Source organism: Vicugna pacos, chromosome 16 (genome assembly GCF_048564905.1).
Source record: "Vicugna pacos chromosome 16, VicPac4, whole genome shotgun sequence".
Lineage (NCBI taxonomy): Eukaryota > Metazoa > Chordata > Mammalia > Artiodactyla > Camelidae > Vicugna > Vicugna pacos.
In genome coordinates, this window is record NC_133002.1 from 48,605,804 (window position 1) to 48,623,338 (window position 17,535).

The 17,535-nt window shown below is 37.8% G+C and overlaps 1 protein-coding gene across 3 annotated transcripts in view; it reads right to left on the reverse strand.

Moving 5' to 3' along the window:
- The window catches only part of KANSL1 (KAT8 regulatory NSL complex subunit 1), a 163,511-nt gene that overhangs the window by 8,316 nt on the left and 137,660 nt on the right, over nucleotides 1-17,535 (reverse strand). For all 3 annotated transcript variants that reach the window (XM_015235177.3, XM_031685559.2, XM_015235176.3), the window contains 2 exons: nucleotides 8,883-9,054; nucleotides 331-513 (listed from right to left, as the gene is read on the reverse strand). In XM_015235177.3, coding sequence (XP_015090663.1) covers nucleotides 331-513; nucleotides 8,883-9,054 — 355 coding nt within the window. The remainder of the gene's footprint in view (nucleotides 1-330; nucleotides 514-8,882; nucleotides 9,055-17,535) is intronic.

Consider the following 17,535-nt stretch of genomic DNA (forward strand, 5'->3'; position numbering starts at 1 on the left):
TAGGCCAGGGAGCCCACAGGGCCCTCAACTAGAGAAGTGTGACACCAGACTACAGAAGACAGTCTGCCCACAGATGGACCCAATGCCATGGCACAACTGGCAGTTCACTGAGCATTTTGGGTCTTGCTGGAAGATACACAGTCTGGAATGGCTTTCAAAGTCCATCTGAGAGCACCCAAGATAAGCAGAAAAAAGAAGACTGTAAGCTGGATTTATATCTATTACTTGTCACTCCCAACCCCGACACAGTGCCATGGCCATTCCAGTAATGTGAGAACATGGAAGGAACAGAAAAGTAACCGCAGGCCTCTCTGGACCCCTGAAACTTACTGGCTGTTGTTAGGAAGGAGTTGACCAACTTGTGCCTGTCTTTACGAGTTGGATCTGGCAGACTGCCTGGCATGGGTGCTCTGTGCTTAAGTGAAAACTTTTTTGTAGGTTTGATTTTGTCAAAAGGCTTGTTCTGCCACTGAGATTTCAGCATGCTCTGGAAGTGCAGGCTTGTGGGAACATCTGTAAGAAACACAAAACACTGGAGGTTAATCCAGACACCTGGGCTCTGGGCTCCTCTCTCCTGAAGTGAGGCGTGTTCACAGTAACTCTAGCTCTCCAGTGAGCAAGACCTATATCACACCCTTCTCTTATTCGCCCAGTGGCAGGATGACACAGCCAGGCAAGCACTGTCATATTGAAGATCTGTTCACTGAAACTTTACTGAAGATCATTCTTTTATTTGCATACAAGCAAGTCACAGGTGCCTTTTATTTTCAAGTTCTAAACAAAAACAAAATCTGAAACACCTTTTGTTAGATTGAAGGATTTTTCTTTGTTCATGTGTTCTGCAAAATCTGTTAACTTCATTGGTTTGAAAGATTGATAAACACCCTATTTCTACTTTTAGAAACAGAAACATTTCAACCCACTTCTTTCTATCAACATTGTTAATCAGGACATACTCATTCAACATTTACTGTTTATCAGACCCTGTACTGAGTACTACATTGTCCCCTAAATAAGAACCTCACCATTCTTCCTCCTCTTTCCTCCAACCCCCACCACCTACCTCTAGAGATTATCTAGCTTTTAAAACCTGAGTAGTTAATATTCAATATCACAAATTAACCTTTTAGACGTAATTTTAATTTTTACCTTTTTTGGGGGGGGTTCACTATTGTTTCCTGCATCCTTCCATTTTCTTAGTTTCCTTTTTTATTTTCCTAAGAATATGGCCTGAGTAATTTCTTTAGAAAAAGTATTTCTAGATTAAAACTAGTTTTCTCTTGGACCTTTAAACCCATTGCATCACAGATAAGATGGAATCTGACTCTTTTTCACTTGTAGGTGGTCTATTTCTTAAGTTTTTGAAAAACAAAACAAAACAAAGCTTGCTGTGGCATTTAGTCAGTTTGGGGAGAACTGCAATACTGAGTCTTTCAATCCATAAACATGGTGTATCTCTCTAGTTATTTAGGATTCAGTTTTCTCTCATCAGTGTTTGGCAGCTATATAGGTCTTAAAACATATTTCGTTAACTTGATTCTTTCTCAAGTATTTCGTATTTTTTGACGCCATTATAAATGATAGCACTTAAAAAAAATGTCAATTTATAGTTGTTCACTGTTAGCATATAGAAATACAGTAATTTTTAATACAGTGACCTGTATCCTGTGATCTTGCTAAATGCATTATTAATACCTTCTGCTGCTTTTGTGGAGTCACCAGTATTTTCTACACATGGAAGTATGTCATCTACAAAGAGAGACTGTTGTACTTTCTTTACAATTTGTATGCATTTGATTTCTATTTCTTGCTCTATTATTCTGGCTAGAAACTCGAGTGGCAATGTGAAACTTAGATTGTCTTTTTTTATAGTCTCATTTCTGAAACATGGATACAGGTGTAGGTCTCTTTTCAGGGTTCTGAAAAGCCTCCAGTCCTTTTTAACCTGAAGACCAGCACATCTCTCTTTAGCTCCCAGTTCCTCCTGGGCATCATTAACTACCTGGGACATACTCAAAAGTCCCAGCCCCCTAGTCCACATGCACTACTGCAGCAGAGAATGAACCACCACTGCTTAAAGGAAGACGGGAAAAATCCAACTTAGCTACATTCCAAAACAAGTCCAAATTTATCAGCAGACAAATGTCAGGTCTCATCCCTACTTCTGTGTCCTTTTTCAATTGGGCAAAGAAACTCCCCATAACAGCTCCTACCCCACAGGAGTTTACGCAAAAGCGTGTGCTCTGGGCTCTTTTCTCCTGACTCTATTTCTCCACAGTTATTCTATCTGCCATCTTTCAAAACTCATTCCAAACTCTACTTAACAATGGCAAGCTTTCTTTTTTCAGAATTGTTAACTTATTCTATGTAATGTATTTTCTAGACATTTAATGTGGTTTTGGCTCCCAGGAAGGATAGAAGATATATGCTCAAAGTGAGCTAGGAGTGGGGGACAGAGAAAAGGGGAATAAATGAACACTTACTGAACCCATTTTTTGGTGCCTGACAATGTGTATCACTTAATTTTCATAATAATTAACTCCATGATGTAAGTGTTACTATGTTCCCTTTAAACACAGAAAACAGGTGCAGGGAGGCAGATTAGGTGTTCAAAGTTACATAGTTTAGTAAGTAACAACCAACATTCAAACTCAGGTCTGTATAATTCTAAAACCCACACCATGAGATTACTCTTTGGCCTAGAGAATGGAGAGGTTTTATTCTGAGGTGAAATCTGATGTATCTCAAGTTATTCCCAAGGAACGGGGGAGTACAGGATATTTTTCAAAAGAGTTCTGCGGTGTAAAAAACAAAAAAATTTCTTTCCATGGTATAGACCACGATTTTCATGACACTTCAAAGAACAAGTCTGAACACTAGGCCTTTCAGGACTGGAAGGAACATATTCCCAAGTGGATAAAATAGTTCCATTCTCAGGATGATTCTCCTCAATGGGCAAGCAGCCTCAGCACCAGACATTACTTCCCAGTTTGGAGCACAGACCACTAGATCCTTAACTTAAATCAGTGAAACAAATTAGGAAAACAATTGAAGTTTTAGTGACATTAAGTATTTGTTACATGTCCAAGCAGGAGATACCTCTATGGGAACAGTGCTGTCTTCTAAAGTTTTTTTTCCCCATAATCATTGTTTCTTTTCTACACTCGAAAACAGATTCAACTATCCCAATGCCTTAAAATAAATACGTCAGCTTTTGGCAACCTTGAAGTTGGGGAGATCCCAGCCAGGCCAAGGACATCAGAGCTCACTGTGCTCACAACCCTTGGACCCCACCCTAAGCCCCTAAAAACAAACAAAACAAAACAAAACTTCCCATAAGAATTGAGTTTAGAGGTATTCATGATAAAAATTCTTTGCTCTAATTCAGAGTGGTTGGGGGAAAGGCTGCATAGGAAATAAAGCATCATCTAGAGGCATTCTGACAGTTGGGCTGAGCTCAAAGGTGTAAAGGCAGCTCAAGAACACTTCGTCTATATCCCAGGATGCCCCTTTGTTAGCAGAAAAGTTACTCCCACCTCGCAAAGGCTATGTAATGGGACTACAAAAACACAGTGATTTCATTTTTTCCCTTTTATTTTCCCTAGTCATTGTGCTCCCAAACCTGAAAATTAAGCCAGGGAGAAAAAAAGAGAGGATGTGGTTATGGTGGAAATAAGTAGCCCTGGACTCAGGTCCTGTTCCCATCACTGAGCAGGAGGAGAAAACAAGAACAAATCACTTAGCTGAGCTTGGTTAGCTTCTTCATCTATAAAATGAGGCAGTAAGACTTGATCAGGGCTGGTAACATCCTAGCACGCATGCTCCAGTTCTCTCCTCTTCTGCTGCTACAGTCACAGGCTAATCGCAACACTCTTTCTATTGTACCCCAAGACCTTAGACCCGTCTCAGAAGATTAATGAGTTAATTAAATCCAGACAGCCACTATCAATCAATTTGAGTAAGCACAAGAGAGAAAAGACATTTATATGTTATTGGTAGACTAGTTGACTGCTGAGTCTCTCAACTCAAATGTTAAATCAATGATTCTTCAACTAAAACTCCTCTCCTAATCCCCTCTCCTCATTTAAACGCTCTCAAGTGGAAGCTGGCGTAAGGGTAGACCACCACCTTGTACCCTGAGGTATTAAGCAGAATCAAGAGTAACTTCCCCTATCAACCCACTGAATAAGCAGTTAGGGATAATAACAAACTATTTAAGGGACTCAGGCTGGTACACTTTGCTAGAAGTTTGCTATATTTTAACTGCTTTCACATAAGAGTGAACAGAAACTCAGTTAAATCCCCCAATCAGTGAACAAAAATGATCTCTTAGGAACTGTTGGTCTGAGTTCATGCTCTGAGTACGTAACACCACCTGGGATCCACATGGAGGTAAAGCTCAAAAATCTTAGACTGGATACAGAGGACCTGAAAGCAAGCAAAGAAAGAGACAGGAAATGGAACAGGATACAATAGTGACCCACTGTGAAGAGGATTTCATACATTCTATACTTGCAGAGGTAATGGTGGTAAAGTGCTATCATCAGAGAGGAGGGTGCAGATGTTTGATCAGGTCAATGACCACAAACAGAAGTGATTATTAGTATCATCTGAGGTTACTATTCCCTCAAACAAAATAAAAAGAGACCTTGACTTCAGGCCCATCAGGGTGTGATATTCCATGATTCACTTCACTATTTTACTCTTTACTTTCCACCATTTTCTGAAGCACACTTTCTTGTGCTGTTTTGTAATGCTCACTCCCTCCTCCTGCTGGTAAGTTGCAGTAGCCTTATGTATACAGCTCATTGTCTTGGCAAGCTCTCTCGAAACAGCACAGATCTTCATGGCCAGCAGGTGGTGCTCTTATTAAACTCAAACCTAAGTCATTCTTTTCCCCAAGGTTAGACATCTTTTACTTTTCAAGCTAAGGATTAACTGGCTTCATTAAAGTGAGGTAATAAAGAAATAAGCCCCTCCTTCTGGAGTACTAAATGGTTATCACACATAGTTCCTCAAATTAATGGGAGTGGTGGAGGTGTGGTCAAGATGGGAGACAAAACTCTGGGATTAAGAGCTGCAATTGGTTCTCATCCTAAAAAACTATGCAAACTGGTTACAAAATATTAGTAAAACTATATGAAAATGAAAAGTTGAAAGTCCCGCCATCTTTAAATATATTCTAGAGAAGAGGCTGCAAAGGAGTGGCCAGAGGTCAGGTCTGGAGCACATGTTTGACTCACACAGTATTATGTTGGCTGCTAGTCCTCATTATTACTTGCTTTTCTACACAATGATATACGGGTGAATCTCAATACTTTAAGAGGTGCTGTTCACACAGAATAATAGCACCCTTTGGAACTTGGTATCTTTGTGGCCCTGGGAATCTTCCAGTTTACAAATAGATTGCATTCTGAATGTGGCAGCCATTTGGATCAAATCAAAATTACGCCAATAGGAACAATGCTAGATACAGTAATTTAGGTCCCCAAGTCAACCCACATAAAGTCTAATTTATCCATAGGCAAGTATGTTCATACAGCCTACTTAGGATAGTAAAATATACAGAATATTTTCCTTCAGTCTCGAAGAAGGGAAGAAGGGAAGGAGGGGGTGGGAGAGAGACAGACAGAAAGACACAGAGAGACAGTATTTAGGGGCAGGCAGGAAATGAAGATCATGAAGACCAAAGAAGGGGTGTTCCATATCTTTCCTTCCTTTTCCCCTCATTGCTACCTACACTTGTTTGGAATGGAATGAAGGGGGGAAGTTTAAGGGCAGTGGTCAGATCTATAGATGTGATGCAGTTGGAAGGACAGAAAGTGTTAACAGGAAATGGGTATCTCCAAGTAGAGATGCTGAATGATGGAACAAGAGATGTCAGGCAGGTGGTTTGGGCATATCTTATTGGGGGATGTGGGAAATAACTGACAATTATACATGGTAATATTGTTGACAAGGGAACAACCACCATATTTATCAGCTGATATTCAATAAGTACAGCGGAGACCTTATCAGAATCAGAACGTAACTATAGGCTTCAGGAATCTTTATTCACATATTCACCATACAATTAAACACTGTAATCCTGAAAGAGTAACCCAAGAAATGTTTCTGAGTCTTCCTGGTGGCGCTCTCTGCGGAAAGCTGGCATCTCCTAATAGCCTGGTTGGGAACAAGCATGAACTATAGTGAAAAGGACAGGTATCAGATGACCTTGGTTTGAGTCCTGGAGCCATCTGTATCAGCCATGTAGCCTAAGATAAACCACAACCTCTCTAAGCCTATTTCTTGATCTGTAAAACTGAAGTAACCCCTTACAAGATTACTGAGAGAAGAAATAAGTATGGGCAAAGTGCTACATAAACTATAAACTATAAAATGCTACACAAATATTATCTTAAGTTACACGAGCTACAATCCAAATGGTAAGAGAAGGTAGAAAGTCAATGACTCTGGAATCTGAAGCATAGAGGAAAATATTTTAGTGTTTTCCATTTATTATGTTCCAAAGCTTATTTACTGTTCCACCACTCCTGACCTAAACCCCTGCCTTGCTTGCTATCCATATGTTTCAAGTTTCCTAAATATTTCCACTCTTACTAGAAGTCATGTGGCAGCAAGAATATTACACCATACTCTTTCTTACAGTTGAAGTCTTGATAATAAGGCTTGAAGGAGCTACAGATTTAGGTGACCAAGAAAGAATTCAATCATTTGAAGAACAAAGAACCAGAGGGGATTATAGTCATCCAACGTTTGACCAACTGTCAAACAGAAGACAGGATTCTCTAGGATAGCTATTAGTAATACTTGTTTTTACAAATAGTTTTATTGAAACAGCTATACACTATGGTTGCTTGTGTGCTACAACAGCAGAACTGTCCACTTGTGACATACACTGAACCTAGATAGTATGCCCCATAAAGCCCCAATTATTGAGTATCTGTCCCTTTAAGAAACATAATATACCACTCATGCTAAAACTTGAGGTTTTTGCAGGGTGAGGGTATAGCTCAAGTCATAGAGCACATGCTTATTAGCAAGCACAAGGTCCTGGTGGGTTCAATCCCCAGAACCCTCTCTTAATATAAATAAACCCAATTACCTCTCCCTCATCAAACAAAAACAAACAAAAACAAAAACTTGAGTTTTCCCCTCATATCCCCAAGTAAATCTTACATCCCACATAATTCTCATTCCTCAGTCTCCTATTTCAGTTACCTTCTTTTCGAAAACTTGTACAGACTATCTATGAAAGATAGAGTAGGAAGAAAAACAAGGTCCCTTATCCTCAGAAAACTTAAAATTTAACTAATGGAAAATAAGAGCCATAATATAAGCCATAACATATAGATAAAATACCACAGTGTTTCAAGACAAAATGCTTAAATTCTGTTGGTTTGGACCAGATCATGAGATTGTCTGAAAATCAATGAAACGAATCCAGATTACGAAGGCACTCACTTCCCGTAGTCTATAGAGCAGTGTTTTTAACATTTTTGCTCATGTACTCCCACCATTTGAAATGTAATTTCCAAACAAATCATAAACTCAGACAGTTGTATTTTCTAGAATACTAAACATGTTTTAAAAATATTTATATCAATACCTTGGCATGTAAGTAAATGTAACTACAAAAAGTAATCTTTCTTTTAAACCCACTTATTCAGATTTCAATCAGTCTAACTTCTGTTATTAATCCTTTCTTTAAAATTTAAATATAGTTGATGCGCAATATGCTAGTTTCAGGTATAAGTTGTTAATTCTCTTAACATTTATTCTAAGGTGATAAAAAAGGCAACAAATCTTGGAGGGAGGGTATAGCTCAGAGGTAGAGTGCATGTTTAGCACGCACAAGTCCTAGGTTCCACCCCTAGTACCTCCATCTAAAATATAAACAAACAAACAAAACTATTTATCCCCCCAAAAAAACAAAACAACAAAAAAATTAAAAATAAATTAAGAGGGAAGGTATAGCTCAGTGGAAGAATGTGTACCTAGCGTGCACAAGGTCCTGGGTTCAATCCCTACTAGTACCTCAATTTAAATAAATAAACAATTACATCTCCCCTCTAAAAAAAAAATCACAAAACAAACAAAAATAAAATTTTTTTTTAAAAAGCAAAGAATCTTGCCATAGGTTATAGTCTGAACAACAAACAAAAAAAGATACCTTCAACTTCATCAACTTTTTAATTGAAAATTTCCTTCTACTTAACTCCCATGCTTCTTCAGAAGCCATGAACTCTTTGAAATGGTTCCTTTGGTGTCCCTGCTGCCCAAGGTTTTTATACTCTGGAGGGCAAGACCCACAGCAAGACTCTCTACGGGTAAAAGAAATGACTTTTGCGAATTGGGAGAAAAACAATTATGAAAAGGGAAATAGAAAAGGAAATTCGGCAGACACAGAGGCTTATCAGGTAGATTAACTTTAGAAAGACAGCACAAGCTAAGTCTGAGGATCTATGCTTATGTATAACTGGGAAAGCAGTCATGTGACCACAGTAACCCCCAACCCCAACATATGAAGACATTCTTCCAGAACAGTGCTATCTTATTTTACATCATGGCACATAGGCAATACATTTTAAAAGATATAATGGGGTATAACGGACCAGGCTGCTTGTGGTTGGAAGGCAACTGTCCTAGTCTCATCACTTGAAGAGTCAGGGGGAACCCTCTCTTAGCAAGCTGCAAGTTTTTAGTGGCACATTCTGGTCAAAGGATCTGTTGTATCCTATTTGCAAAATTCTAAGAGAAGATTTTATTGACAGCAATATCTTGATAGGACCTCAGTTATACCAGAATCTTGGACAACTTTCACTTTGAACTCCTTAATTCTCATTTATTAGACTTGTCTATTATGTGGCCTTTCTTACCATCTGGAAATGCTAGAACTGGGTGAACACAACAGTCCAACTGGGAAAGGCGTTCCAACAAAGGGGCTTCGTAGTGGATTTCTGGAGGCATGGTGTTGGCACTGCCTGAGCCACACAGTGCACAGGAGGGGTTCACATCACAGCCAGAGCGCACGGTGCTATTCCGGTGAACCTGTGAAGAGCCAGACAACACTTAACAATTCAGTGCCTGATAAAAATCCAGCTCCGCATTCATTATCCCAACGATGCAAAAGGCCCTGTCTAGATAGCTATATGACACTGCTAACAAAAAGTTTGATTAATTTATTAAAAGATTTCCATTTCTCCAACATGCTAACCTCAGAGTAATTAAGTAAATCTGCTTCTTCTTCAATGATAAAATCCAGTTACTGGAAGGCCTAAGTACTTACCCAGGTATTAAACTTGTGATAGTTTAAAGCTGCTGAAGCTGTGCTTTCTGAGAACACTTCATAAAACCTGTATGTTTCCACCACACCTTGACGGTTTTCAACCATCTGCAAAAGATGGCTCCTGATTCCTAGATGGGACATGACTTGCTCTCTTCAGCAACTTCATCTATCTAATAGCCTTAAGAATAAATAACTGTCCACACCTCTCTTGTCCTTTTCACACCTTCTCCTAAAAAGACTTTCAGGTGGTCTCAAACATGGTGGCAAGTTTCCGCAGACTACACAAAACTCATTAGCTACTCTTTAACCTAGCCTAAAATCTACTGTTACAAAGCTCATGCTTAAGTGATGAGAATGAATTTGGTATGGTGAGTGTTCATACCCATAGTCTTTGTGTTAGATTAATTTCAAGGGGGTAGAAATCATTTCCACTAAACTTCCTTTGTATACATGTGGGCAGGATAAGAAATAACCTCTCCAGCTAAGTTCACAATGAAAAATAATCTAAGTCGTTAAAAGATTTAATTCTGTAAAAACAAAAACAAAAACAAACAAACAAAAAACACCCATGGAATTTTTATAATTTTTTGCTTTGAGGAGAAAATTTCAAGTCATGGTGAATACAGGATCCTGAGATTCTAGTGTTAGGACAAACAGGTCTGGCATTTGCCAAATCACAATCCACGAAAAGTTATTTGGGCAGCACACAGTCCTAGAAGAAAGAACTTGACTGGAATGGCACTATGACAAGGGACGCTAGGAGCAAGGATAGTATCATAATAAAGACAAATGGCAGCATCAAAACTGTGTAACAACTGCGAGAGCTGTATTCAGTTTCAGCAAAGACATCTCTTGAAAGCTGTTTGCCTTCACAGACACACACAGGAGAAAGATAAATAGGAGAACAATGTGGTCTTTATCAACATTCCCCAACTGCCTCCCTCTGCGGCCACATAGATGGATGGCATTCAAAGGCAGCCCTGTGAAGGTTAGAGTGGGCAACTTACACTAGAGCAAAAGAATTCTAATAAGCTGCAATTGCAGGTGCTGCTGAAAGGAAATTACACCAACTAAACATGACACTTCTCTGTAGACAACATTAACTGGTACTGTTTCGGGAAAAATATCCCTTACAACTTATTTAATCAGGGCTGGCTTTCTTGGGGAAATAACACTTTGAGGTAGAGACAGGGACATATATTGGCAGGGATGAAAACCACAGACCATACAGTAGATGAACAAGAGGATTCAATTAGTATATAAAACTTGCACCGGAATTTTAAACTTTAAAAAGATTAGGAAAATATAGTGAAAAAATCAAAATAAGAAATCTTTAAAGGGAGGTATGGTTTTTTTTCCTCGTTAAACCAATCCATGACAATAAACTAGCTCTCCAAGTAGGCAATGAACAACATTCCATTTTATGGCCAAAGCATACCCCTTGAGTCAAGAGCCAACAGCCTGGGTATAGAGTAAAAAGAATATGGCAAGAATAACAAAGTCAAACTAAGAAAGAGATTAAAATAAAAGCTGAAATTACCAAAAGAGGAAATATATGCTAGAAACAGCAAATTTAAGAACTGTTCTTTGGGAGTTTTTTTTCTCTTCCCAAGAGTGGAGTAGATAGGAACAGACCAATCAATCAGATAAACTGTAAGACTGCCCTAACAGAAGAGAAAAGGAAAAGATGCAAACATGGAAGAACTTCTCCAAATAGCACTAGTTAAATGATAAACTGGATACAGGATACAAGAGTGCACACACACAGAGACAAACATAAACTGCCAAATTAAAATAAAAAGTCTTGGCGTATTAATGTCATCCAAATAAAACATTAATATGCAGAGATGCAGAGAGGAGAACAGAGGAAAATGTGTAAGAAACCACTGATGTGGTTATAATGAGGGGGAGGAGACTAAGGAGAGCTTTCATTTTCCACATTATGCATTTCTATAATGTTTAAATATTGTGTATTTTTGTATTCTATCTAATCAGGGAATATAATATGCATGCCTTAACAAAAGATAGGGGCTCAGACAAGACTTTCCTCAGTGAAGTCTTTAAAAAGATTAAAGAGCAGATAATTTCTATTCAATTAAAATAGTGGTGCTGGCATAAAGAAATCAGGAAGAATTCTAGTCTTTTTAGAAAAATATAGAATTCTAACTTAAAACCTGACAAAAATTATGTGCACACATAACTTTAAACACCAATCTCACTTTTGAATGAAAAATTGCAAAGTTTAATAAACAGAACCTAAAGGTATATAAAAATACCTTACTACAATTTATTGAGATACATTTTTGAAATTTTTTGAAGGATAGTTTGGTTACTTTAAAATTAATTCACACCTGCTTTGCACAAACCCACAGCCAGAATTTATCCTACAGATACACATATTAAAGACACAAACAACACACAGAAACAAGATACCAAATTGGACACATGAACTTACTAATGTTTAAAAAAAAAACACACAAAAAATAAAAACCACCTACCATGAGCAAGTGGGGATTTATTCCTGGGTATCAAAACTATTCAATCTTGGGAAATTAATTAAAACAATTTCAGACTGATATTTAACTCCCCCCTCAACATTTCCACATAGATGTCTTAACAGGTATCTCAGACTCTTCTCAGCTTCCAATTGCTCAGTCCTAAATCCTTGGACTCATGTTAAACTCTCTTCTTTTATCACACCCCATATCCAATCATGAAATCTTGTAGTCTCCAACGTCCAAATGTATCTAGAACCTACCACTTTATACCACTGCACCCTGCAATCACTATCTTTTCTCATAGGGATTTCTTAAATAGTCCCCTAACTGGTCTTCCTACTTGCCCTTCCTTCCAATTATTCAACACAGTAGTTGGTATAATCTTGTTTTACAACTTCAGTCAGATCATGCCAGTCCTCTGCTCATAACCTTCCAAAAGGCTCCTCAGCTCTTGAGGAATACAAGCCAAGTTCTTGCAGTGGTGCACACAAAGCCCTATACCATCTGTCACCTCTGTCTCTTCTCTGATCTCATTTCCTTTTACTTCCTGCTTTTCTCCTAGCTCACACTGCCAGTTCCTCTGACTTCCTTGTTATTTCCCCAACATGGCATGCAAACTTCCAGATCATGGGCCTTTCACTTGGCTCTTCTATTAGCAACATGGTCATTTCCTGATTTCACGTCTTTTTCTCAAATGCCATCTTCTTATAAATAACTTTTATTTATCAGAAATGTACAACAGAGAATAGAGTCTATTCCTGACTATTCTATTGTCCCGACAACAAAAAACGTCCTAGAATAAGTTTAACTAGAAATTTTAAGCACAAAGGTTAAAGCTATTAATTATTAATACTCTGCAAATTAATCTATCATCTTAAAACTCAACAGGTTTTTGGTGCATAGTGGAAAAGAGGCAAATGGGATTTAAACAAATAATCTTAAAACTACAACTGAAGGCATAAATGCTAAGGGGAAAAGATTCCAGAAAATTTCTGATAAGCAAAGGTACAGGGAGTGATTTGCCCTACCACATTTTAAAAGTATTTAAAGGTTACAGTAGTTTTTAAAATCTGCTGTTGGTTAAGGAACAGAAAAACTAAACAAAAAGAAGTAGACTAAAATATATATGACAGTTTAATGTTTAACAAAGGCAGTATTTCTAAATGAATTAGTTTAAAAAAAAATGGATGATGACTTGATGACTTTCAATAAATGAATCAAGGAAACCAAGAGGTCATTCAGGGGGATTTAAAAAAAAAAGGGAAGTTGGATTCCTACCTCGTATCAAAATAAACTCCAAAGAATTAAAGATCTAAATATAAAACAAACATTATGCTTAAATTGTGGAGGATTTGGGGGGGGGGTAATCAGGTTTATCTGATGAAGGTACTGAGAACTGAACCCAAGACCTTGTGCATACTAGGTGTATACTTTACTACTGAGCTATAATCTGTCCCAGTCTTTTGGGGGGGGGTGTAATTAAGTTTAATTAATTTATTTTAATGGAGGTACTAGGGACTGAACTCAGGACCTCATGCACGCTAAGCATATACTCTACCACTGAGCTATACCCTCTCCCCTTTAAATTATATAAAAAAAAAATTGCAAGGGACTATAAGGAAGTTAAAAGTGTGGGATATGGGACCAGGCTGTCTGGGTTTGAGCCTAACTCTGCTACTTACTAGCTGTATGGCCACAAATTACTTGATGGCTTCATCCATAATAATGCCTGCCTATCTAATAAGACTGTTTTGAGGATAAAATCACTAAGAACAGTGTCTGGTTTCAACTGTGTCATTCCTATAGTCATACAATGTACACTATTTTCATTTAATGGAAGAAGGGAAGAAAGAATATAATCATAAAGACCATAGACATCAAATTCTAGTTTCTTGCTAATCGTATGAACTCCTCAGATTTACTCATCTGTTAATAAAGGATCAATAATGCCAACTTCATGAGACTGTAGGAGATGTAATATGACTTCACAAACTGTTAAAACACTACACAAATGCCAGCTAAACTAGTATATGTGATGTTTCTCAACAACACCATCACTGACCCTTCGAGCTGGTAATTCTTTGTTGTGAGGAGCTGTCCTGTACACTGCAGATAAGCAGCAACATCCTTGGCTTCTATTCATAGTGCAAGTAGCACCCTCCTCTCCTGTTTTGTAACAACTAAAAATGACTACAGATACTGTCAAATGTTGGGGGGTGGAATAGGGTGGGGGCAGGAGTGGTCAAAAATCGTTGAAAACCATAGTGCTCAAATTATGGTCATCCCTCTTAGTAAAATTCAAAGCACAGATTTCTATTAAATATTAATGGCAAGAAAGAAGAAAGCTCTTAAAGCTACTGCAGTCAAGGCAAAAGGACTCAAAACAGCAAGCTTGAAGAAACTTCCACTAATCAAAAATGACAATTTGAGCATCAGAAAGGATTTCAATGGCTTGAGTAACTCAAATGTTTAAATCAATGACTTCATAATCATACATACTGCCCCCCTCCAAAGACTTCACTGATTGCCCTTGGAAGATGACAGGAAATCAACTTATTATTTGAAAATTGGGAGTAAAAGGAAATAAATACAAATCATGCTTTTTTTCTGTACAAACTATACCTCAGGGTAAACCAATAGTAGAAAAGAGCATAGTAGAGTCTAGCTAGTAAGTAAAATAGAAATTGTACAAGTAGAATATCACTTCAACTCCTAATGAAACAATAGGGTCAGGGAATGACCACCAGCAGCTGCTAACACAAAAAGAGAGACAAGACTTTGACACAACATTGTAAAATGACTATAACTCAACAAAAAAATGTTAAAAAATTAAAAATAAAATAAAGAGAGAGACAAGACATTACATGTCTTCTGATGTAAGTTAAAATTGCCAAACCTCAAACTTAAATTTGTTCAAGTCTCTATATCCAACCACCAGTTTTCAGGAAATACAGGGGACAGAGGAACATCACTGATTCTTAACCTACTAAAAATAAGATAGTTTAATGGATAGAATGATGGATATATGATAAAATGTGGTGAAACATTAATGGTAGACTCTAGAGGGGGGAAATATACAGCTGTTCATTGTAAAATTCATTCAACAATACTATGTTTGAATAATTTCATGATAAAATTTTGCAGAAGAAAACAATGACACTACAGGACTTCTTCTGGCCATGACAGAGTAAGAGTGATCAGATTTATCCTTCTGCCATGAACTAGAAAACTGGACAACACACAGCTTAAGACTGAGAAAGAAATAAGGCAGTCTGTGATTGCTCCGGCTTTCTGCCTGGAGGCACACTGCAGAGTGCACAGCAGGCAAGGGATTCTAAGCAGACCATGACGGTTTCATTGAGTTGAGGAAACAAACTCCCAGAAACTGAAGTTCAGAGGTTCAGGTGACTGGTAACTGTGAGGCAGAATTCTTAAGAGAACTCTTACAGGAAAAGAGCTCCAGAAATCTTCATGAAATCCCCTTGAGTTTCAGTTTCCTGAATACTAAGAAGCCCATATACAGGGTGAAACTCCAGCATGTCAAGCAAAGAACAACTGAGGAGCTGTGAACTGAAGTTCCCAGAGCTCACACAGGCAAGGAGACTTCTCACAACTGTCACCAGCCAAGTGGCCTGGAGCATTCAAAAAAGACCTCTGCCAGAAGATCTCGATTTACTAGTGGAGTTAAAGGAGGCTACTCTACACCCTCTCTAATAAAGGAAAAACTGAACCTCAAGTAACTTATCTGCCAACAAAACAAAGCCACTTTAAAGGAAGATAACATACTCCATATGCTTCAACCATGTAAACTGAATGTCCAGCATCCAGTAAAACAGTACTAGATATGCCAAGAGGCAACAAAGTTACACCATAGGGATACAATCAGAAAGATGTAAACCACAGGATAAATAACCCAGTTTTCTCAACAAATAAATTACAAGAAAAAGGGGTATGACAGATAGCTTTTAGCAAACAAACACTGATAATAACTAGAAAGGCCAGATTAAGAAGCAAAACAAAACACAGCTCACAGAGAAAAAAAAGTGACAATGAATATATGTATGTTCATGTACAACTGAAAAACTGTGCTCTACACTGGAATTTGACACAACATTGTAAAATGACTATAACTCAATAAAAAATGTTAAAAAAACAAAAACAAAACAAAACAAAACTTTAAGATATAGGAGAAAGGCTAAAACAATGACAATATTGAGAAGTCAAGATTCCAGAGAGGGAAGAACCATGGAAGTATGGAGCTGCTGCTTCCTGTGGACAATAGGTGATTTTGGAAAGATGCTTACAATATGGTACCTTGGTAGAGGGTAATTTTGGGGGACAGAGAAATAAGCAGAGGTTTTGATAGATTTTGTAGAACTGAAGGGACAAAATTAGAGACTTGAAGAGCCAAATTCCCAGTGAAAAGAAAGAACAGGAAACTAAGTATGACACATCAGGTACTCACGCTCCCTCCAAGGAATTTGGAAAATTCTGAAGCTGTGATAGGGAGGAGCCTAAGAATCTAAGCAGAAAGCCTCTGAAAAGTAGACAGAATTTTTTTGGCAGTGATGAGACAAGAATTAGAGTTCAGGATATACAAGGGGGAAAGGCACTGGTCATCAAACCAGGCTCTTAGCTGAAAGTGGGAGTAAGAAACAAGGCTATGTCCTAAGAATGGACCAGACAGAAACAAAGCCTTATGAAAACTGTAACCCAGCAGCAACTCAGATCAGTCCCTAACTGAATGAAAAATTTCAGCCCCCATTCTGTATGTCTAGTAGGGAAAGAAGGTGAATCGGCTCTGGAGTAAGAGTCTCATAGCTGCTAAAATCTTTTAAACATATAATATCCAACACTGACTCAGAACGAATCTGACATCATATTAGACACACTGGAAGTGTGGATAAGAGAACTGGTAGATAGGTTAAGAGGAACTATATAAATAAAGAAACAGAGAAGAAAAAAATACAGGGAAGTTTACAGAACAGAATGTAAAAGGCATGCAGGGCACTATGACCAAGTCCAACACACTTGTAATAGGAGGCCCAGAAGAAGAAGACAGAATGGGGCAAGAGCAATATCTGAGGACGTAGTAATAATGGCCCAGTATGTGCTCAAAATGATTAAAGACACCAACCCACAGACTTAAGAAACTCTGCAAAACCCAAGCCATATGAAAACATTAAAAAAAAACTTCATCTAAGCACATTATAAACCTGTTTAAATTGGAAGGAAAAAAGAGATAAAGGGGAAGCCTATAAAATTAGATTTAAAAGACTTACTGGAATATGTGGACCTTATCTGGGTCTTGATTCAAACAAACTTTAAAAGTCATTAATGGTGTGTTGGTAATCTGAGCAGAGTTGCCTCTGATAACAGTAAGAAATCACTGTTAAAGTTAAAAGCATTACCAGTGGCAATAATCACCCACAACCCTGGAGATGGTAATATCTAATTCAATCTTAAACCTGCAATACAAAGAACTAACAATAACAGCAGACTCTTACTTTGGTAAATATTTCTTAGAAAGCAGATCTCTGAGGAACTAGTCTAAGATGATAATGGAACAGGGAGAGATTTTAAAATTTGGGCCAAAGTGCTCATGACTCACTTTGTATGTAACAGTGAAAAATGAACTGTGGAATGGTTAAGCAGGCTGTAGCATCACTTCTTATGTGGCATCTAAAATGCCAAGGACTATTGATATTAAGAAATATATATAATAAACTTAAAAAATAACATGTG